Consider the following 23,032-nt stretch of genomic DNA (forward strand, 5'->3'; position numbering starts at 1 on the left):
GAAGTCTTGTAACGATGGTGATATACCTATATACTTGAAGCAAGCAAGGCTATGTTCCCTCCTTCTCCACACATAGAAAAGAAAATGTGAAATTTCTTAAGTATTAAACTTATCTTTTTCTTCAGTTTGTAGAATTATATTGAGTGAACAAAAAAAAAACAAAAAAAAACAGTAACGTGCCAGAATTAACCAGCTTCATTAGGCTTCATGATTTAATGTTCACTACAAGACCCAGAGGGACTGCCTATCCATAGCATCTGCCAGATCTGTGTCAATATTTTCTGAAGTTTTGCGAGGTGCTCTACAAGGAATCAAAGCAAATCTGGTTAAAAAAACAACGGACATAAAAAAAAGTTATAACGTTTGCGCAGACCCCGATGTACCACATCACACGTGCACAGACAAGCGGCCAAAATGGCAGATTTTCTGCAATGTTTATTTCACAGGCGATTGAACTTTGCGATGTCTCCAGGGTTGTTCTGCATTAAGCATCAACTCTTTTGTGGATAAAGTCATTTTATTTCATGAATTCATTTTATTTCATTAACTGCTGCGTGCACAGTGAAGACCAGCTTTAAAGTTAAAGGAATCCTTAATGGAATGCAGCAACAGCCTGGCCAAGCATTCCTTATCACCAATTAATTGGAGTGTTTGCATGAGTGCTTGTCACTTGCTGAACACCCATTGTCGATAGCGGTACCGCGCCTCGTCACCCTGAGCGAGCGGTTCGTGCCTCGTCACCCCGAGCGAGAGGTTTGTGCCGCGTCACCCTGAGCGAGAGGTTCGTGCCGCGTCACCCTGAGCGAGAGGTTCGTGCCGCGTCACCCTGAGCGAGAGGTTCGTGCCGCGTCACCCTGAGCGAGAGGTTCGTGCCGCGTCACCCTGAGCGAGAGGTTCGTGCCGCGTCACCCTGAGCGAGAGGTTCGTGCCGCGTCACCCTGAGCGAGAGGTTCGTGCCGCGTCACCCTGAGCGAGAGGTTCGTGCCGCGTCACCCTGAGCGAGAGGTTCGTGCCGCGTCACCCTGAGCGAGAGGTTCGTGCCGCGTCACCCTGAGCGAGAGGTTCGTGCCGCGTCACCCTGAGCGAGAGGTTCGTGCCGCGTCACCCTGAGCGAGAGGTTCGTGCCGCGTCACCCTGAGCGAGAGGTTCGTGCCGCGTCACCCTGAGCGAGAGGTTCGTGCCGCGTCACCCAGAGCGAGAGGTTCGTGCCGCGTCACCCTGAGCGAGAGGTTCGTGCCGCGTCACCCTGAGCGAGAGGTTCGTGCCGCGTCACCCTGAGCGAGAGGTTCGTGCCGCGTCACCCTGAGCGAGAGGTTCGTGCCGCGTCAGCCTGAGCGAGAGGTTTGTGCCGTGTCATCCTGAGCCATTTGCTGTATTAATGCGTTTTCTCAATTACCGAGCCAATATTTTTTGCCACCCGTGACACACAGCTGTTTATAAAGAATAATGTTGGTGAACGTATCCCTGAAACATCTATATAAATGCAACATTGTTTTTGGGTGAAAGCTACTCAAGGTTTCTGGGTTGTATATGGTAAGTACTGTAATTGGTCCAACCTGCCATCACACTGACTACAACCTGCCAGTTCCCGAAAAATTGCTGATATCGTCCAAGTGTGTGTGTGTGTGTGTGTGTGTGTGTGTGTGTGTGTGTGTGTGTGTGTGTGTGTGTGTGTGTGTGTGTGTGTGTGTGTGTGTGTGTGTGTGTGTGCGCTGTTCATGAAGCAAAACATTCTCTCTGGTAACCCCCCTCCCTTCCCCCACCTCTCTCTCCCTCTGTCTTATTGTCCCATCCGTGCTCTACCCCCTCCCAATGCAGTGCAGCACTCGCCTCCCACCTCTCTCTCTCTCTCTCTCTCTCTTGCCATCTCTCTGTCTCTGGACATATCCGGACGATGGTTATGGCTGGACAGTGTTTGTCTCTTGACGCGTTCGGGCGGCGCTTGTCCCTGGACACGTCCGGATGGAGCTCGTCTCCGGACACGATTTTGTCTCCGGACCATGTTTATCGTATGACCGGTAGAAAATGGATTTCAGATATTATTTAATTGTTTCCATCTTCACTGTTATTCTATGCAGAATAATTTTGATGAAACAGCATGAATTGTAATTAACACTCCACTGCACATGTCCTTTCCCTTCCTCTCACGTCGCACTGTCTTCCCTTCCCCCACCCCTCCTCGCTCCCCCTCCCTCCTCTCTCCTTTCCCCTCCACCTCTACATTCTTCCCGCTCTCTATCCCCCACCCCTCTCTCCCTCTTCCCCCCTCTCTCCTTTAGTATTACTGTCAGCGAAGTGATGGGTGGTATTTGCTTTTTAATAAAATGAATTACTTTTTAATAATTGTTGTTATGATTAGGTTGGATACAGTACATATTGCTTTTGACAGACCTTGTAATATTTCAGAACATTCTCCATCTCCCTCCACACATTGGAACTTCTCATGCAGTCGGGATTGTGTTCATCACAAATGACTCGCTCAGGATGACGTTATTTTGCAAATGCGTCCGCAGTGAGTGAACAATTAGCTCAGAACGGCGTAGCGCAATTGTTGTTGAATTAAATTCGCACTGTAGCGAAAACACGTTATCAGAACACGCTCCACCTTGTAGCAACTGCTGATTGCACATCCCAATCAGGACACAAACTCGACCGCCGTTGACTGCAGTGCACTCGGCAAGTGGTTTAAGCACACAAGCGAGCACTCAAAATAAATGGTTGATTAGGATGATTGGCTTGGCAAGTGAAGGCTATGGACAAATTAACACTTTTTTCGGAGTCGGAACTGCTGCGAAGTTCAATTCTGGAGCTTAAATTTTGCAATTTGGCTTGGTTTAAGAGCTTCTCGAGGTTATGGCATGCGCGGAAATGAAATGAAGCTGCGATTGCCGGTGTCTCCGGGCATTTATAAGCATTGCAATGTACCCAGTGATTTGTAGCTATGATGAACAGGCATTTGATAATATGAGTGAGGAAAATGAAGAAAAAACAAGTGCCATTAAGAAATTGTGCGGCCTGTTCCAAGACAAGGCATGGTTGAGCAGGCCAAAAAAACATGGAGGCTTCAGACCCCAGTGAGGTTGCTAGTATATGCCTTAAGACCCCCAGAGAGCGAGGTGGCCGAGGATGGCACCTGATAAAGGATATAATTAAATAAGGCCGTTAATTATCTTCAAAAGGGGTGTTTTAATTAACCTAAACACCCAATTTTCACTCTTGCACTTCCTTGGAGTTTCCTTAGTATGCACGCAACATTTCAGGCTGCTAGGCTTCATGCTTTTGGAGTTATGGAGGACACACACACACACACACACACACACACACATACACACACACACACTTATCAGTGTCGATAAATATATGTGTTTTAACGCAATCTAAATCCACTTCCGGACAGTTCCCTTCTCGGCCCTTTTATACCAGTGTGTTGTGGATGAAGTTTCATCTTTGACAATTGGCTTCAACACGATGTCTCTAAAGGCCCAGTCACACCTTGACGTTTTAGACAGCAATGGCAATGTATCAAAATGTATGTAAAACGCTGGCTTACGCTGAACTTTTGATGTTTTTTTTAAAGATTCGGACATATTCATAACTAGTTGGTCATATGCATAACGTATTAGTAACAGACACAGAACGTTTCGTTGTCTTATAGATAACTTATACCAACGAATGCTTAGCCTGTTGTCAGCGTTCACAACCTATGCCCAACGATAGTCTAACTTATGCATAGTGCGCTGCACGTATCGCCGACGATCACGTGGCGGAGCCTATTAAAAGGCTGCCGCACAATGATTCAAATCATAACCGCCGGAGAAATGGAAGTGTCAACATCGCAGTCACACCTTGGTGATCTTGCCAGCGTATGCCGACCTCTTAAAAATGCGTCTAAAACGCTGGTGCACGTCGAATACGGCATGGGTAAGTTTGGTATACGTGAATAGAACGCTAAAGTACGCTATCATACGTCGTAGTAAGTGGAGTACGTCTTGAAATTTTAAACGTGTTAAAAATTTTACGACATACTTGCCGTATGCCTCACGCGTTCCGCATGCGATGGGAATAAGTTGTATGCACGATATGCGATCGTTGGCACAGGTCGACAAAAGTTACTTGTAAGTTACTCATAAGTCGAAACACGTCAAGGTAATGGTTAGCGTCAGTGTTCCAGACTCCCTTTTTTTTTTTTTTCTTCGGTATGACGGTGATGTTGACCCTTCGATTTCTAAGGCGGTTATAATATAATATAATTAATAGGCTGCCGCTCAACGATTTCAATCATAACCGCACTAGAAATCGAAGTGTCAACATCACCATCATACCGAAGAAAAAAAAACCCCCAAAAAAAAAACAGGGAGTCTGGAACACTGACGCTAACTAACCATTACCTTGATGTGTTTCGACTTATGAGTAACTTACAAGTAACGTGTGTGGACGTGTGTGGACGATCGCGTACCGTGCCTACAACATGTTACTCATAGGTTATAAATAAGTTTCGGGTACGCTAAACATTACCTTAACGTGTTTCGACTTATGATGAACTTACAAGTAACGTGTGTCGACGTGTGTCAACGATCGCATAACGTGCCTACAACTTATGGCCAGCGTAGCGGAACTTGTGAGTCATACGCTGGCATAAGTCGTAAAATTTCAAGCATGCTTAAATTTGAGGACAACCGCAAAGTACAACGATGAAAGCCAGCGTACTACGACGTATGGCAGTGTTTTTCAGCGTGCTCTCAATGTTTCCAAAACTTACCCATAACGTATTCGACGTGTGCCAGCGTTTTAGAAGCATTTTTCAAAAATCGGCATAAGCTGCCTAAAACGTCAAGGTGTGACTGGGCCTTAAGGTTTGGTTTTTTTGTCCACAACACACACTTTTACTCTTTGGAGAAACCACATCTGAGGCAGAGCCAAGCTTTGCATCTCCATAGCATGAAAAATAAAAATTTGAGGCTAATGTTATGATACTATATCAACTGTACATATGGTATGTTTTAATTAATATTTGCACAGGTGTCGTAATGAGAACTTTGCTCGAGATGTAGTACACACTACGAACACTATTGAGCACTCATGGAAACCATGGAAATCCTGGGACGGGCAAGACATCAAAGCTGGTAGACCTTATTTTTCATTCATCTGCCTTGTTTTTTTGTATGCGACAGGGTTGTACTTTAATAGAATTGCCATTCTGATGGTATACCAGTAGAGGGTGTTGCATCTTGGTAAATGCCATTACTAGATGGAAGATGTAAAGCCAGCTGCCCTGTCTGAATTTAGGTTTTGGATGATAAAGATCCTACGACATCTTCCGAAAAACGTAGGCCATTGTGTGTCGGTACCATAGGAAAAATGCAAAATCGAGGTTGGTCGTATCATTAAAACACCTTGCAGTATATCTGGGTGGTGGGTTGTGGACATTAAGATTAGCATGAATTGTGTATGCCTGATGTTGGCTTAATGGTGAGAGTGGTGGTCTTGGGATCCTAAGGTCCTGAGTTCAAATTCCACTTTCTGTTGAATTAATACCAGGTGGGGTTGACTCTGCCTGCCATCCTTCCGAGGTCGGCAAAATGAGTGCCAGCTTGCCGGTATCCTGTATCGGAGTGACGGCCTGTCCATGATTGTGCCCAATAGCCCAGGAGGCAGCACAAACATTCTGCACACAGAGAGAGAGTATGGTCCTTATGGATGGATGGATGAATTGTGTGTAAAATGGCCTCCTGTAACCAAGTTTCTTCACATTCCTTGTACTATGTCCAAACATGTAATCGTTGTTATCGTTTATACAACTCAAACCTTGGATTGCTGAAGACTGATGCAAATTGTTTCAACATTCAGTGGCAAAATGGTTAGAGTGTTCGCTTGCAGTCTGGGGGGGTCGGCGATTCAATTCCTGGCCGAGTCATACCGAAGACTTTAAAAACTATAAGGGCACTCTGATGCCACGACGTCGCCAGATATGCCTCTGCCCAAATTATTACATCATTATACATACTTATATCAAGTTTGATTATTTCCCTGAACCTAGATACAAAATATTAAATAATTCTGGCTGCCAGACGGTGCATCCGATCAGGTTGAAATTTAAAACATATATTCAACATGACTACTTTATCATAAACTGACGTTTCACATCAATTGATGAAATGGTTCAAGAGAAAGATGTTTAAAAGATTTTCATTCAATCCAATATGGCTGCCAGACTGTGTGACTTAGTAATTCTATTATTCATGAACACCCTAGTATCCCCAAGGCTTGTGGAACATATGGATGAAGTTTCCCCTCGGTCTGTCAAGTCGTTCTGGAGAAGAAGATTTTTAAATGTTTATTCTTCAAAAAAGCATTGCTGCCAAACCATGTAACCTATGATGTCATAGGTGGAGAACTTTTTGTTCCTCGTGGACGTGCGATCATATCTAAATTTTCGCCTCGATCTATTCGGCTGTTTTCGAAGAAGATTTTTGAAAGTTTTTATGTTAAAAACAATATGGCTGCCGAACTATGTGACCAATGATGTTATCAATTTTTCCCCCTCCCCCCCCCCCCGATATAATTTAGCCCTTGATAACCTTCAAAAAATTTCATACTGATTGGATTCGAAGTATGCAATTATGACGTCATAACGAAGCCACTTATGACAGCAAAAAAAATCACACTTGTTCGCTCCCCATGGGGAGTACTTGCGATGTGCTAAGTTTCAATTTTTTCTATGGAGCGGTTTCAGAGATGCAGAGATCCAAAATTTTTCCTTCTTTCCAACATGGCTGCGACACAATGTGACTTATGACATCATAATTATCATTACAACATTCTGCATGATTAGTTACACCTATGGTGAAAATTGTGTCAATCGGATAAGCGGTTGCAGAGAAAATAGACAATTTGCATGGACGGACGTACGTACATACATACAGACGGACAGACGGACATACATACAGACGGACGGACGTATATACAGACGGACGGACGTACATACAGACGGATGGACGTACGTACGGATGGAGGGATAACCCGAAAAAATAATGCCACTGGCAACTTCGTCAGCGGAGGCATAAAAATTGTATGTGTTGGTTTCTTGCTTTGATACTCAGCATTTTTAGAAAAGGATAGAGCACAGGCAAACAAGCATTTCACAGGCTTGCTGGGTCCAATAGCCTCCTCCTATGTTGAAGTTCCCTGTGGGAACTTGTATAACATCGCTGTTGAGAACTTCATGAAGAAGAGAGTGGAAGATGCATTTCGTGAAAGGTACATAACATTTCCAGAACCTCCAATTCCTGAGGCACATTGTTGCAATAAACTGCGTCCAAGTAGCGTTTCTTTAAGGAGCGGTTCATTTTTGAGAACCCACGAGAAGTGTTCATTGCAGCTGTTTGTAATTGCACTGCCAAGGTTCCGGATCTTGGCAGGGCATTGAGTTCAGAAATGTTTTTTATTCCCGAAATGTTGCACATTCTTGAGACAAAATGACAATTAGGAACTTTTTGCTGACATGGCAGTCAATAATAATGTCCATTTTTCGAGAACGCTTTTATGACAAATGGCCAGCAACTCCGCTTTGTCAACGTGTGTCTCACCAAGATGGTGCGTTTAAGGGTTGCCATGATGGTAGATCATGTATCACAAATGTGGCATATGATTATTCATAGTCCCAACCTCGTTCCTGCACCATCTCGATGAGAATGAACATTGACTTCAACGCACCACCAACACAGCAAACTTCTTGGTGGAGGCCGTGGTCAAAGTTTCAGCCCTTGTGTTTGTGACCTCGACCGAAGTATTAATCAAAGTTCCTTGCAAATAACTTCCATACGGGAGTAGGCTGTAAGGCCCATCAAGCTTGCGTCGTGGTTGCTTGTCTGTGCTCTCTCTCCTTTTTTAAACATGGTGCATCAAGCAAGGAAGCAGCATGTGCCATTTTTTAAATCTTTGGTACCACCTTCCTCCAGTCTGGTTCAAACTACCCAGATGCAAAGCAGATGCTCTTCCCATTATGCCTGTGTGTCTTCCTGGGCGATCACACTATTTTGTATGTTTATTGATTTATTTTTGTTCAGGATGACTTCGTTATTCCTACAATCAAAATTGTTTTTTAGAATCCTCATTTTAACACCAACTAGAAAGCATCTCAAGATGCAAAGCTTGACCGTGTCCGCTTTGTACTCAAACTAAACTTGACAAAAACAACAGCTAAAACGAATTGTGAATTTTATTACTCGGTGTCCTCCATATTCTCATGATAAAGGTTTGTTGAAAATTTGATGACAGAAGCTCAAATGGTAAAAAGGTTATGGGCTGGAGAGACAGGCGCGCACACGTGCGATTGCAAAACCCCATCTCCTACTGCACGACGGATGGGCTAATAAGCCGCAACAGTCTTATAAGAATGTCTCCCTTGGGTTTTCATAAAAAGAAAGGCCTTGTACTATACAAAAACTTAAAGCTTTAATACGTCGAGGACATGCGATAAATTTTCCATTTTGAACTCCCACACTGGTTATCTTTATCGCTTGAACTTGCTTCCAGTTTATGGAGGAAAGACAGTGTTATAAACACTCAAATCATGACTATTAATCACGATAATACTTCACATGAACATTTCAGGAGCAATTAGTGAGTGAATGTTAAAAAAAAAACCATCATCTGATCTTTGTGTGCAGAGCTCACAACCAAACTTCAACTCACCTAAGATTATGTGCAGCGCAGCACTGCGGGCATGATTTGTTCCATTCAAGGTGGTGGCCAGTACATTGTTGGAACCTGGAAAGATATTATACCATCAGGAATATGACATAATGGTTTGATTTTCATCCTTTTGCTCATCGACTGCAATGATTCTTGAGATGCACTCTCATCGCCTTTTTATGATGTCACGTCATATCCTTCTGCTCTGGTGATATTTTGAAGCAAACACAGTTCATCACAGCAGCTCCATCTTTTTATATGCCTACCGAATGATGATGATGGATTCATGCAACATGTCGTAATTCAGGAAACAGCAAACTGGACCGAGTAATTTGGTTTTGTGCAATGGCTTTTTTTGTAATGTCTGGATTGTACTTTTCCTGCCTTCTGGAAAGCCACCCCATGGTAAAGTCTTCCCCATCATAAGTAGGCATAAATATTGATCATGACCTCAAGTACAATAAACTCAAATAGGATGATTTTTCATGTATACTAATAAGTATACTAATAAGTGAGGCCCGGTGAGGAGGAGTGATGTAAGTGACATTTTTTTAATGATATGATGATGATAGGCTTGGGTTGCTTTATACAGATTCTTTATCAAGTTGATATAAAAGCATGAAATACCGGCACCTTCAGCAACCTTGCGGCATGTGTCGCGTAACATATGCCCGCCTCTCATCTCACATTGGCTCAGCCGTTGGTGGTGTGTGTCAATCTCACCCGGGAGAAGGGTGGCGCTTGAACTGCACATGTGTGTTCAGCCAGTCAAGGCATGAACTTTGCGTGATTCTCACATGGCCACATCGATGTTGGTTTGGATGTTTTAAAAAACTGAAATAACCTCATCTTGATCGGATGACCCAACACGTTCAAAATATATATTTTTTATGATTTGATGTCCCATACTCTTTTCGGAGCACGTTGGTGCTTCCGAAGCAGTTTCTTGGTAAGGCTCGTATTCGGTGATTTGTTATTGCCTTCCCAGTATGTCTTGCCCATGCTATATCCATTTAAATGCTGAGCGTCAAGCAAGAAAGCAGCACGCACCATTTTGAAAGTCTTTGGTACGACTCAGGCGTGGTTTGAACCACCGACCTCCCAGACTATTAATTACGTAACCGAGTCTGATACACCACACACACACACACACACACACACACACACACACACACACACACACACACACACACACACACACACACACACACGCACACACACACACACACACACACACACACACACACACACACACACACACACACACACACACACACACACTATGTAAAACTGTGCAATTTGTTTGTTTTGTCTATCCAACAGTAAACACCATTGCCTTTGCCCTTCGTCATGGTGCTAATTGAACTTGAAAGGATTCAAACACAAAAGCAGCAAAACAGTTCAGCAGACCATCTCATCATTTTTAATGTGTGGTGTGGTTTGCACATGCATGTGTTTCGGACGCATACCGACGCATACCAATTGTAATGATGACTCTGTAACGAGTAGCTGTGCAGTGGCAGATGTGTGAAAAGGAAAGGAATGGAGTTGTGAGAAAATGAGCACAACATGAAGAACAAGCGCACATCACAGCTGCCTCAACCAGGACCTCTGACTTTGACATAAACTGGAAGTCTTTCACTGTGCACAGACTCCATTAACTCCACTCCCGATGTACATCTCTTAGAACCAGGGAAAAGTGCTGTGTTATATGGCATGCGAGGCAGATCACGTCCATACACTGTATGTACTATGGAAAACATTAATAACACATCGCAGGTAGACGACGGAATTAAGTCACACACGCTGAACAAATGCACACCTTGATGAATACACGGACTGACAAACCAGCACTGTAGCGAAGCGCACACCATGATGAACACACAAACCATGATGAACTCACACCATAATAAATACACGTCAAAATGCACAACACACAAACACTTTGCACAAAAGTACACCGTTGATGCACACCATTGATAAACACACACTGTGCGAGTAGGGCTTTGGCTACACCTGGCATGTGCCTGGCACAGTGCAGCCCCGCTGCCTGGTATTCTCTCTGCCCACCCAGAACGTCCTTGGAATTTGGGACTCGGCTGCAGCAGCCTGGCAGAAAACAATTAAGTTAATTAACTAAGCTGCATGAATATTCATAAGTATGTTAATGCCTGCCATTTGAGTGCGAGGCGCGCCGATGTGATGGCAAGTTTGTGCACCAGCATATCGGATGGAGCTTGCGAAGTGCCATGGGAGTTCCTTGAAGCCGAACCCTTACCCCTCCCCTCAATGCCACCCCACCCCTCCATACACATACACACACATACGTACATACGAAATGTTGTGCTTTCCAGGGTCTTTCATGCACTGTATTTCTGTCCACAGACAGCACCAGCCCCAGCTCACAGAAAGATGCTGCTAATTGTCTCTTTCCTGCTCATCTGCCAGGTTGCCCACCGTCACTATGGCTCCATCCAAAGCATTTATCCAAATTCAATGCGCTTCCCAACAATGGTGGACAGGCAAAAATAAACAATCCAGAGCTGGCATCTAAAGGATATGCATTTCCTGCCAGCAGAGTCACTGAGCACTGCAACTTTACCAACTGGTTCTCGGTAGAGATTTTCTCTTGGCATGGTGCAGGACGGCATGGGACCGGTGCCACCCATGGACATGTGATTGTTGCCGAGGTGAAATGCTGGTGTCTCGAGCCATTTAAAGCCAGAGCAGGGTCTCCACCGTGAGGTTTTTGTGGGTTTCTGCCAGCTGGGGAAGGATGCGGTGTGCCTGGCATCGTGCCCGTGCTGTGCAGAGCTGCCCATCTTACGGCTATCTGGGGAGTGGCGGTCGGCTTCTAATTTACACCCGTGGGCTTGGTCGCTCAGGCCTATATAGAGCTGAAAGAGTCGTTAAGAAAAGCCATGAGGAGAGGGAGATGAGCTCCATCACACAGACAGCCACATGCCCCATCATGAGATGGGCTGTCTGCATCCCAGGTTGGCCAAGTTGGAATATGAATTGTCAAAGGATTGAAAACCTTCATGATACATGTGCAATGGTTCTTTTCTTTCTTTTTTTTAAATTGGAAGCCACTCACGTGGCATATGGTGCAGTGATAAATCCTTTCCTTATCTTATTTTAACGATTTGAAAACTAGAGCCGACATCTTGTCCCCGTGGGACACGTGAATTGTTCTGTCATAACCTGCCATCAAAATGGGCACCAGAATCAATCTTGTCTCCATTTCCTGAAGAAACTGGTGGAGGTTTGGATTAAAGGAGATGATCCATCCATCCATTGGGACCATACTCTGTTCAGAGCGTCGGTGCTGCCGAAGCAGTCTCTTGGGCTATTGGGCACAATCCTGGATGGGTCGCCACTCTAACGCAGGATAATCGAATGGCTCAATCATCCTAGCAAGCTGGTACTCATTTTGCTGACCTTGGAAGGATGACAGGCTGAGTCAACCCCAACTGCTATTAATTCAACGGCCAAGCATGATTTCAACTTGGGACCTCAGGATCCCTCCCAATCCTGTCACCTTAACCATTAAGCCAACACCAGGCATAAAGGAGATGATGGCTGTCCATTTTGGCATTATCTGAATATTTAACCATTTTCTGTCCAAGCCCTTGCCTCCCTGTTTTTCTTTGCAATGCTGTGTTGACCTCTCATTCTGCATCTTCTTGCTCTTTTTCAAAACTTCTAATGAGTGAATGAATGGATGATGTTCGTCTGCTCTTTACATGAATGAACGGAGGTTATGTTTTCACCCCTGTCTGTCTGTTTGTTTATCTGTCTGTAAGAAGGATATCTCAAAAAGTTATGGATGGATTCGGACAAAACATGGTGGATATGTTCGGTGTGTGAGAAGAACAAATTAATTCGATTTTTCTGAAGATCCAGATCCAGATCCCGATAGGATAATTGTTTACTTCTTAAACAAAATTCAAAATAAAGACCAATCACTGCACCGTAGTTGCAAGAAGGAAGCCAGACATAACAATATGCACACAGACACTCACACACATATACAAATACATATCCATACACAACCAGTCAAATGTTTTAGAACACCCCCATTTTTCCAGTTTTTACTGAAATTTAAGTGGTTTAATGTTTCAATGTACTCTGGAATTAAAGCACAGAACAAATAAACAATTGCAGATAAAAAAGAAATCATGGAATCGTTTTGTTGAACAAAATTTAATCTAAATTTTTGATTCATCAAAGTAACCACCTTTTGCAGATATAACAGCCAAACATACTCGTGGCATTCTTTCTTCAATGGAAATCAAATATTGTTCGGAAAGTTCTTCCCAACACTGTTGCAGAAGTTCCCACAAATGTGTTGCGCTTGTGGGTTGCTTTGCTTTCATCCTTCTGTCCAGTTCATCCCAAACCAGCTCGATGGGGTTTAAGTCTGGAGACTGTGCTGGCTATTCCATGATTTGAAGCCTATACTACCATCTTGTTCTTTTCTTCGAAGGTAGTTCTGACACAGCCTGGGGGTACGTTTTGGGTCGTTATCTTGCTGTAGGATGAACCCCTGACCAACTAGGCATAGACCAGAGGGTATTGCATGGTGCTGCAAGATGCTGTGGTAGCCCTTTTGGTTCAGGGTGCCAGTCACTGACTCTGGATCGAGCAAACGAGCCCCAGATCATCACGCTTCCTCCTCCATGTTTGACAGTTGGTGTCACACACTGAGGAACCATCTTTTTGCCTACTCGACGGCGCACAAAAACCCTGCGTGATGAACCGAAGATTTCAAATTTCGATTCATCGGTCCATAAGACCTTCTTCCAGTTTTCAGTAGTCCACTGGCAGTGCTTCATGGCCCAGGCAAGCCTCTTTTTCTTATTTTGCTATCTTAGCAATGGCTTTCTTAATGCCACTCGACCTGTCAAACCTGAAGCTCGAAGTCTTCTCCACAGTTGAAACTGAGACTTCCTTACTTCAACCAGTGTTCAGCTGTGCTTGAAGCTGCTATCCTGTGAGCTGCCTATCATGCAAGCTGTTGACTCTCAGAAACTTGTCTTCTGATTGTGTTGTGGCTATGGGTCTGCCAGACCTCTTACTGTCAGAGTTTCCTCAAGTTTCGAAGTGCCTTTTGATGGTGTAGGAAACTGTACTCAAGGACACCTTGGCTTACTTTGAAGTTTCTCCAAAGGAAAAACCTACACTTTTAAGGGTTATCATGGTCTGTCTGTCTGTTCTTTTGTTAATTGTCCTTTTCTCACCATTATGATAGCAATACACTACTTCCTGCAGTGTAATATTGTCTGAATAATGCTTCAGAGGGTGCAGCAATACAGTCTGTTCCAACACTGCTTTTATACAGATAGAGGGTTTGTAACTAATCAACAAAAGTTGGGACACCTGCTGGAATTGTTTGCATCAACTTTCAAGGCTTAATTTGCTTCCATTGCTGCAGAACAGCTGCAGTTGCTAACCCATTACTTGTTCCCTGAAAAGGGCCTTTTTTAACAACTCTGAATTTTACATTATTTTACAGTTTGTGGGAACCTAAACTTCTTTTTTTTAACCTCTGGCAGTTTACCACTTCAGGTTATTCACTGGACTTGAACTGCTTAAATTCCAGTAAAAACTAAAAAATGGGGGTGTTCCAAAGACTTTTTGACCAGTGGTGTACATCCACATACACACACATGCATACTTACATACATATACACATCTGTATATATATATATATATATATATATATATATATATATATATATATATATATATATATATATATATAAACACACACACACACGTACACGTACTGGTAACTACTTACAAAAGCTATTTTATTTGAAGTTGTAATCTTATAAGCAATTTACTGATTTCCCAACTGCCCGGATCATCAGCTGAGCACCGTTTATCTTTGAGGTTTCGATCCTTCCAGCCCAGAACCTCTCCAAACGGTAAATCCACAACCCCGATCACAGGTCCACATCAGTAGATCACTCAACATCAATGGACCTACAACCCAAAGTTGTGTCCAGACAGTCAGTCAACACAGCAATGCAATATCCTTCTTCAAATTTATTTAATTATTACTTTTATTTAAAGTATTACTACATATGAATAACTTTCATCATACACCACATCATATGATAACATATTAAGCAATAAACACAATAAAAATATCAAGTATAAAAAGCAATAAAGTATAAAAAGCAATAAGTAACGCAATAAAAGTGATTCTTCATAATTGAGAGATTGGGCCAAAGACAATATACAGTACACGACTATATTTCCAAAAGTTGTGGATGGGTTATGACAAAACTTGGTGGATTAGTTGGGTGAGTGACAAGAACAAACTGATGAGATTTTGTTTAGGTTCCAGATGCAGATCCGACTCATCAGTAAACTCAGTAGGATACAAAGCGTAAACTGTTCAGCCTGACTGAGGTATGCGCTCTTCCGAGTGTCGTTCTAGTTGTCATTGTGCACTTGTGCCCAATTGTTTCCCAAACAATATCTATAGGATTTGCAGCACAGAACAAAGAAATCCCATCCATGCTGTAACTCTTGGTGCTCTCACAAGTTAAAATGTTTTTACGGTCCGCTGTCAAGACAAGAATATGAACAACAACAATGAATATCCAGGAACAGCCAGAACCTTGACAGAACCATGAATGCCCTTTCAGACAGTATATGTCACACCATGCCAAGATACATACATACATATACACACACACACACACACACACACACACACACACACACACACACACACACACACACACACACACACACACACACACACACACACACACACACCTCCTGAACCATTCATGTCGGTATAAATTTGAATGTCGAAATGTTTTAGGCACTCCCTGTAATGCTCATACACTATTATATACACCAACACACACTCCAATGCTCTTTTGTCCTCCCTTGTGCCAAGGTGCAGAACAACACTGTGAAAATGACCTTTCCTTGACATAACTCAACAAAAGGCCAGGTAGTGTTGATGCATTTGGAATCAAACCGGCCGGAATGATGCCAAGCAGGAGCCGAGCAGCCGACGGAGAGTCCAAGGCGTTCGTCCAAGCCTCTCCTTGTTCTCGACACAACAGCACCTGGAGAGCCACGCTGGCTGTGCCATCCCCACCAACACAAACCACCCTGAGAAAAGAGAACAGACAAGAAGGTGTAGTGCACAACAGTCAAGTAAACCCTAAATGAGAGCTCCAGCACTGTACTGAGCACGTGGCCCTACAATCTTTTGCGGTACATTGGTGTGCGTGTTCAGGGTGGTGTGGTGACAGATGTGGAGGGTGAGTAGGGGTTAATCCAAGATTGGCAGATGTATGCCACGGGGAGTAGAAATCACAGCTGCCACCTTGGCCTAAATGATCCATTTCTCCCTCGTACAAAAGTCATATAGCAACAGGATACATGCATGCATGTTTGCAATTATGATGTACGAGCAGGGGTACCTGGTGTTGCCCGGTCTATTTTTTGTGAAGACCGTAAACACTTCCACCCACCCAATAAGGAATGGGGTCGGGGATCATTTAAAAATGTTACCTTTCATGTATCTACAATGGCTTCAGAACTATAGAGCGATAAAAAAAATATTTTAAAAATCCAAAAGAACTTACTTTTATTTTCAAATTTTTCAAAAAAGTTTTTTTTTGTCATCTAAAACACTCCCAGGCACTCACTGATGAACCTCTGAAAATTTAACAAAGATCCATTCAGCCATATCTGAGAAAAATGGTGACACAAAGCCAAACATGTCATCGGTCACATGGTGTGGCAGCCATATTGGATTCAAGGAAAAAATTTGGACATCTTCTCCGAAACCGCTCAACGAAAAAAATGGAAACTTGGTCTCTGTCATCAACTCCACATGGGGTATATAGAGTGACAATGATGATGTCATCGGTGAAGTGGTATTCCAACCATAATTGGTTGAATTCAAATTCTTATCTGAAAAATCTGAAACTTCATTTGTCTGATCTCTGACTTGATGCGAGTGAATAATCAAATTTATGAAGTTCATAAGCCATGGCACAAGAAACTATGCAACATAATAGGGTGCATGGATGATACAGGTATATGGGCCATAGTAGAAGCGTGTTTAGTAACGATGGTATTTTTGTTCATAATGAATGCGTGTGGTGAGACTATGCACTCCACGAGTGCCATTCGAGTTACCCTCGCCGAAGGAGAGGGTATTGCATTTGGGTCTGTTTGTTTGTTTGTCTGTTTGTTAGCACAGAACTTTCGTGTTTTTCTCCGCAACTACTTGTCAGATTGAGACAATTTTCACCAGAGGAGCGACTAGTTATGTAGAATGTTTTAATGATAATTATGATGGCATAGGTCACGTGGTGTGGCAGCCATGTTGGAAAAACGCAACAACTTTGGATCTCTGAAACCGCATCAAGGAAAAAAATTGAAACTTGGCACATGGCAAGTACTCATCATGTGGAATAAGTGTGATTTTTAAATGACATCATTGGTGCCTTCGTTATGACCTCATAACTGCATATGTAGAATGCTACACCTGATCAGTATGAGAATTTTTGAGGGTCATCTCGAGATAAAATGGTCCACAGAAAAAAAAATGATGGCATCATCAGTCATGTGATTCGGCAGCCATATTGTATTAAAAAAAAAAAAACACCTTCAAAAATCTTCTCTGAAGTGGCTGAACAGATCAAGGCGAAACTTTACAAGTATGACCGCCTATCCATGAGGAACAAAACGTTCACACACATGATGTCATATATCACATGGTTTGGCAGCGATATTGGATTTACCATAAAACCTATCAAAAACCTTCTCCAGAACGGCTGGACAGATCGAAAGAAACCACATAAATGTTCCCAAAGCCATGGGTATACAAGTTTGTTCAAGAATAATTGATTGGTCACATGGTTTGGCAGCCACATTGGATTGAAGAAAAATATTGTTGTGGTTGACGAAATTCGCAAACCACCATTCAGGTCCCGTAGGTGAGATATCTCTGTAAGTATATGTGTAGTTAGCCCAAACCCGTTGTGTAGAGGGAATAAATGTCATTCATTCGGGCTGCGACCCTTTTAGATAGCCGTTTTTCTTTTACTATCTTTATTTTGGACCAACCGCCATTACTACCACCACAACCACCACCAACCGCATCTCGACAACCACAGCCACCTTCTCCAGAACCGCCTTCACAACATCCACCTTCTCCACAACCGCTTTCACACACCAACCACCAACCGCAACGCCGCTTCACAACAACAACGCCAACAGCCACGACCTTTACCGTCACAACTCGCCCTCACAACCATCGCATCACCGCCATTCCCGCGCCGCTTGTGGGCACCGATACTGGACTCGTACAGGGCGCGCACCGAGCAGCGGGTGCAAAAACACCAGCCTTTCCGAGAAATCGGATCAAGAATGATTCACGCCCACTTCTGTTCCGTCCTATCAGCGAGCGTGGGGCGATTTGGCCCCGCCTCCAGGCGCGTCGGAGTATAATCGCTATATGCAGATTCGCGGATCAAGAATGATTCACGCCCACTTTTCCTCTGTCCAATGGGGAGCGTGGCTCCGCCCCCGAGCCGTTCCTGATCCAAAAATCTGCATATGATTTCTCCTGTCGAACTATAAAGCGCCGAGCGCGGAGCGAATCGAGGCAGTTGGGAAGAGGAGAGAAGAGAGTCGAGGAGAGAAAAGAGTTGGAGAGTTGTCAGAGTCGGGGAGCTGCGGAGAGGGGAGGCCGGTAACGCGGTCGAGGTCGCAGTGGCGTCGCTCGTCGCGGGACCCAAGCCAGCCATTTATCCTCCTTCCCCCGAGCATCAACAACCCCCCTCCTGTTTCCCCCCCCCCCCGCGCTGAGATAGTGTGAGAAGGGGGCCCCGTTCCCACCCCATTCCAGGCAGTGCCAGCGAGGCCCGCGGAGTCGGGGCGCCGCCGCCATTTTGCGGCTCATCACCAGACGGGTAGGCTCGACGCGGTCTCGGCCCCAGGCCCGTCTGCCCCCTTGTCGATGAGGGTGGCCCCTTTTTCTTTTGCTTTGGAGTATATGTGTTGTCGGCGCCATCTGTGAAGTAAAACTGTATAAGTGTTGCCGTGTGCTCGGTAGTCGGTAGTAGATCTGCATTGTGTTTCTTTTGTTGCATTTGCTTTTTGTGCAGAATTGTCGTGTTACTTTTACATTTGCTTTTGGTGCATAATTGTAATTGTATATGTGTGCTTTCCGTTTGCCGCGGAATAAATGTGCTTTATGTTGAACTGTTTTTCCCGTTTCGCTTCGTCTTTTCTTTTATTGAATCTCCATCTTACTTCACGTAAAGGGTTGGTCGTGGGCTAAATACGCCCAATAATTAATCGAACCGTCGAGGTTGACGATAACACCGCTCGGTTATCCTGATAGTACGGAACGGGTCGCTTAAAGTGGCCCATGTCCGAAGTCGACCTGCGGCGAGGTGCGATCGCCCGGTCTACCCTCCGTGTGGGTACTTAGGTAGGTCGAATTTGGCGAGCAACCCTATCCCACGCGGGGGGCCGATTGGCACGATCGTGGTGAGGCCGAAAGGCCCACCCGTGACTAGTTCCCGGCGTTAGTCCGAGAGGGTCACGACGGGATTGTCCGTCCGGTGGGCGACGTGCCGCGATTCGAGTTACGTGGCCGCCCGCACGCCGGCGGGCGCGAATCCGCAACACTGGTGTCAGGAGTGGGACACAAACCCATCCCCCTCCTCGCGGCACGGGTGTCGGAGAGCGGAAAAACGGGCTCTCCTGTCTCCAGCTAAATTCACGGGAATCGGTCCAGGGGTGAGAGGAGCGACCCCCGATTCCCTCCAAATTACGAGCGATTTAAATTAACCCTTTACGAGAAATAAGATGGCGTCTCAAGGTGAGCGGGAGCCGGGGGTATTAGAAATGGATTTAGAATGTGTAGAATCCATGGTCCAGGATGAAAACCCCATGCAGGAAATGTTAGTTGTGCAGGAACATGAACTCCCCCAACTGAACCCAGAGTTCGAAATGGGCGCAGTGGCTGGGGTGGCGGACAAACAGCCCCCACGAGCGAATTCACCCACGGATCGGACGATGGAAATGTTTGAGGCATTGATGAGGAAAATGGATGCGAATACACAACAAATGAACGAAATGGAAACAAACATGAAGGAAGAAATGAAAGAGCTGCGGGGTGAGACGCAGAACATGGGCCGAAGCCTGCAGGCGGGCATGAAGGCCGTTACCAGGGAGTTTAAAATGGCGACTCCACGTGTGGGAGGGAGTGCAACGGCTGTCAGGCCCGCGGTGGAGGCGGGTGACAAAGTAATTCGGGAGACGTGTTGGGCGAGGGTCATGACGGAAAAAGTGACGGTGACCGAGAGGGAAAAACTAATTGGGGTGACGGAGACGTGCACGAGGGAGATAACAAGGGAAGAGACGGAAATAATAGTTGAGACAAGGGAGATAACAAGGGAAGAGGTGACTGAGTTGGCAGAGACACGGGAGATGGGAACGATAGAGGGAAGACTACACGATGAAGACGGGGATAGAGACGCACACACACACACACACACACACACAGAGGTAGTGGAGGATAATGGGGGTGAGCTCGCGGACTGGGTAGAGACCCGGTGCGAGCAGCGGGATAGCCTCCTCCAGGAACGAGGGGAGGGAGTATGCCCCCTTGAAGCGAGTCACGACCAGGTGGATTCGGTCGTGCTTTGCGAGGTTGAGGGGACGGGTGCTGTGGACAGGTGCACGGAGAGCTTGGGGGGTATAGAGGCCCCGGAGACCCTTGTGGGGACACGAATCCCCAGTGTGGTTGTCCCGGTGTGTGTGGTGCAAGGTGTGAGTGCGTCCCCGTGTGTGGATGAAACCGCCAGTATGGATGAGACACCGCGGGCGAGTTCCCCCGCGTGTGTGAGTGAGACACCGCGGGCGAGTGCCCCCGCGTGTGTGAGTGGTGTCGTGGCAAGTGTGCCGAAGGGCGTGCTTCCCAGCGCGCCGTGTGTGAGTGAAACACCGCGGTTGAGTTCCCCCGCGTGTGTGAGTGAGACACCACGGGCGAGTGCCCCCGCGTGTGTGAGTGAGGCACGATGTGTGAGTGAGACACCGCGGGTGAGTGCCCCCGCGTGTGTGAGTGGTGTAGTGGCAAGTGTGCCGAAGGGCGTGCTTCCCAGCGTGCCGTGTGTGAGTGAAACACCGCGGTTGAGTGCCCCCGCGTGTGTGAGTGAGGCACGGTGTATGAGTGAGGCACCGCGGATGAGTGCCCCCGCGTGTGTGAGTGAGGCACGGTGTATGAGTGAGGCACCGCGAGCGAGTGCCCCTGCGTGTGTGAGTAGTATGGTTTGTGTGAGGGAAATGGCACGAGTGAGTGAAAGGCCGCGAGTGAGTGGAGCCACGTGTGCGAGGGAGGCGGCATGCGTGAGTGAAACGGCCAGTATGAATGGAGCACCACGTGTGAGTGGTATGGGTAGTGTGAGGGAAATGGCATGCGTGAGTAAGCGGCCGAGTGTGAGAGAGACAGCGTGTGCAAGGTCGCTGTGTGTAAGGGAGATGTCGGTTGGCATGCTTGAGCACGCAGCCGTGTCTCCCGGTGTGAATGTAATGGAGTGGAGTGTGAGCGTCGTGACACGCAGGTGTGCGTGGGTCGAATGTCGACGACGGCGACATGTGAGGGACAAAAGCCGGGTAGCGGCTGTAGCTGTTTCGGGAACCGTGCCGGGTTCACCCAGCAGCGAGCGCGAGGTCCGTGCTGTGCAACGCACGAGACCCCCACGTGCTCGCTTGCGAGAGTGAAGTCCCGGTCCAGAAACGCACGCGGTGGATTTGCCGATCCCGCGGACGGACAAAGTTTAGGCAGGATTTCGGATTTGGACCGGACGGGTTCTCCACGCGGGCGTGTGTGTTACGCTCCAACGGGCAGAGCACATGTGTTCGCGTGGGGAACCCCTCGAGACATGGGGCTTGTGTTTTTTTTTATGCGCACGGTGACGTCATGGCTGCACGTGGGGTTGGAATCCGGCAGGAGGGGTATCCCTGCCAGATGGTACCGTCCAGGGAGGGACGAGGTACACGTGCAGCTGCATGACGTCACGGGCAGGTGCAAAGTGCGCGAGCTGTGAGTTGTCGCGCTGGTGCGGCACATGCAAAAAAAACAAAAAAACAGCAAGCCTCGCTTTCGGGTGAACAAGATTCCTGGGCAAGGGGTGGAAGACCTCCTTACCTGGGCACAGGATGGACACTAGTTAGGGGGAAGGGTTAGTTGAGCTAGACCGGCTCCATGGGGCAGGGGTAAGTCCTCATGGGGCCCGTGGAATGGATTCGTTAGAGGGATTTAGATGAGCTTTAGGTGGGGAAATAAAAGTTATTTTAGAGATTTGGAGTCAGTGACAGCCTTTGGATGTGTAGAGTTGACGTAGTTTAGCTACGTAGTGTTAAAAGGAACGTGCTATAGTTTAAGGGACGACGTGGGAGCACGAGTTAGTTAGGGGAGGTAGTTAGCAGGATGGCAGAGTTCAGCGGTGTGTGTGTTGAAGAGTTGGTGAGTTGTGTTGTGACATGATGAGTGAGTGAGGCCAGCGGGCCTGTGTGTGTGGAGCAAATGGGGAATGCATGGTGCGATGAGTGACTGGGGGGAGGAGTGACTCCCGCCCAAGGGACCCCGGGGTCAGTGTAGAGTGAGTTAGGGGGTTAGTTAAATTGAAAAATGGAGGTCGTTTTGTTGTTGGTGTGAATGTAGGCTCGAAACCCATTTGGAGGGGTGCAGGAGCCCTGTTGACGGGCTGGGAGCGTGGCTGCGAAAGGTGAGTATCGCTGAGTGGGTACCCCGGGCACCAGGCTAGTCGGCCGTGGTAGGCCAAGGGCCCATGGGGGGCCGGGATAGCGTAGTGGGCATGGGTGCGCCTGCTTGGTGCGGGGGCCCGGGGCGCCATTAGCCGCGTGGGCAGTGTTGTGGGCACAGGTGACCCTCGGAAAAGGGGCCTGGGAAGCCAGCCTGCCACGTGTGCATTTCAGGGGAGGTGCCATGGGGGGCACTCCCCGGTGTTTAGGGAGCTGGTAGGCTCGGAGGCAGTGTAGTGCCCGGGGGTGCCATAGCGGGAGATTCGGCAGAGGGTCGTGCCTGCCAAAGGGAGCCACGCGTCCCAGCCATGAGACCGTGTGAGGGCACGGAGAGAAAATTGGGGGGCGAGGCCCGAAATTGTGAGGACACCAACACAGGCGACGGGAATCTGGGTTGTTAGAACCAATAGTTTAAGCGAGAGGCGCTTGTTGAAAGCCCCGGGGTAGTTTAACAGTTAAATGGATAGGGTAGAATAGGAAGTGTACCCTCCGCACCATCCATCCCCTCGCT

General features: G+C 46.5%; 1 protein-coding gene across 6 annotated transcripts in view; it reads right to left on the reverse strand.

Annotated features, from left to right (window-relative positions):
- The window catches only part of CERKL (CERK like autophagy regulator), a 167,492-nt gene that overhangs the window by 55,059 nt on the left and 89,401 nt on the right, over positions 1 to 23,032 (reverse strand). For 4 of the 6 annotated variants that reach the window (XM_085876607.1, XM_085876605.1, XM_085876603.1 and 1 more), the window contains exons 5-6: positions 15,659 to 15,837; positions 8,695 to 8,769 (exon numbers count right to left, since the gene is read on the reverse strand). In XM_085876607.1, the coding sequence (XP_085732733.1) occupies positions 8,695 to 8,769; positions 15,659 to 15,837 (254 nt within the window). The remainder of the gene's footprint in view (positions 1 to 8,694; positions 8,770 to 15,658; positions 15,838 to 23,032) is intronic. The other 2 variants (XM_085876604.1, XM_085876602.1) reach the window with 1 other exon arrangement.

Source organism: Eptatretus burgeri, chromosome 4 (genome assembly GCF_056783735.1).
Source record: "Eptatretus burgeri isolate ZD-2024b chromosome 4, Ebu_testis_v1, whole genome shotgun sequence".
Lineage (NCBI taxonomy): Eukaryota > Metazoa > Chordata > Myxini > Myxiniformes > Myxinidae > Eptatretus > Eptatretus burgeri.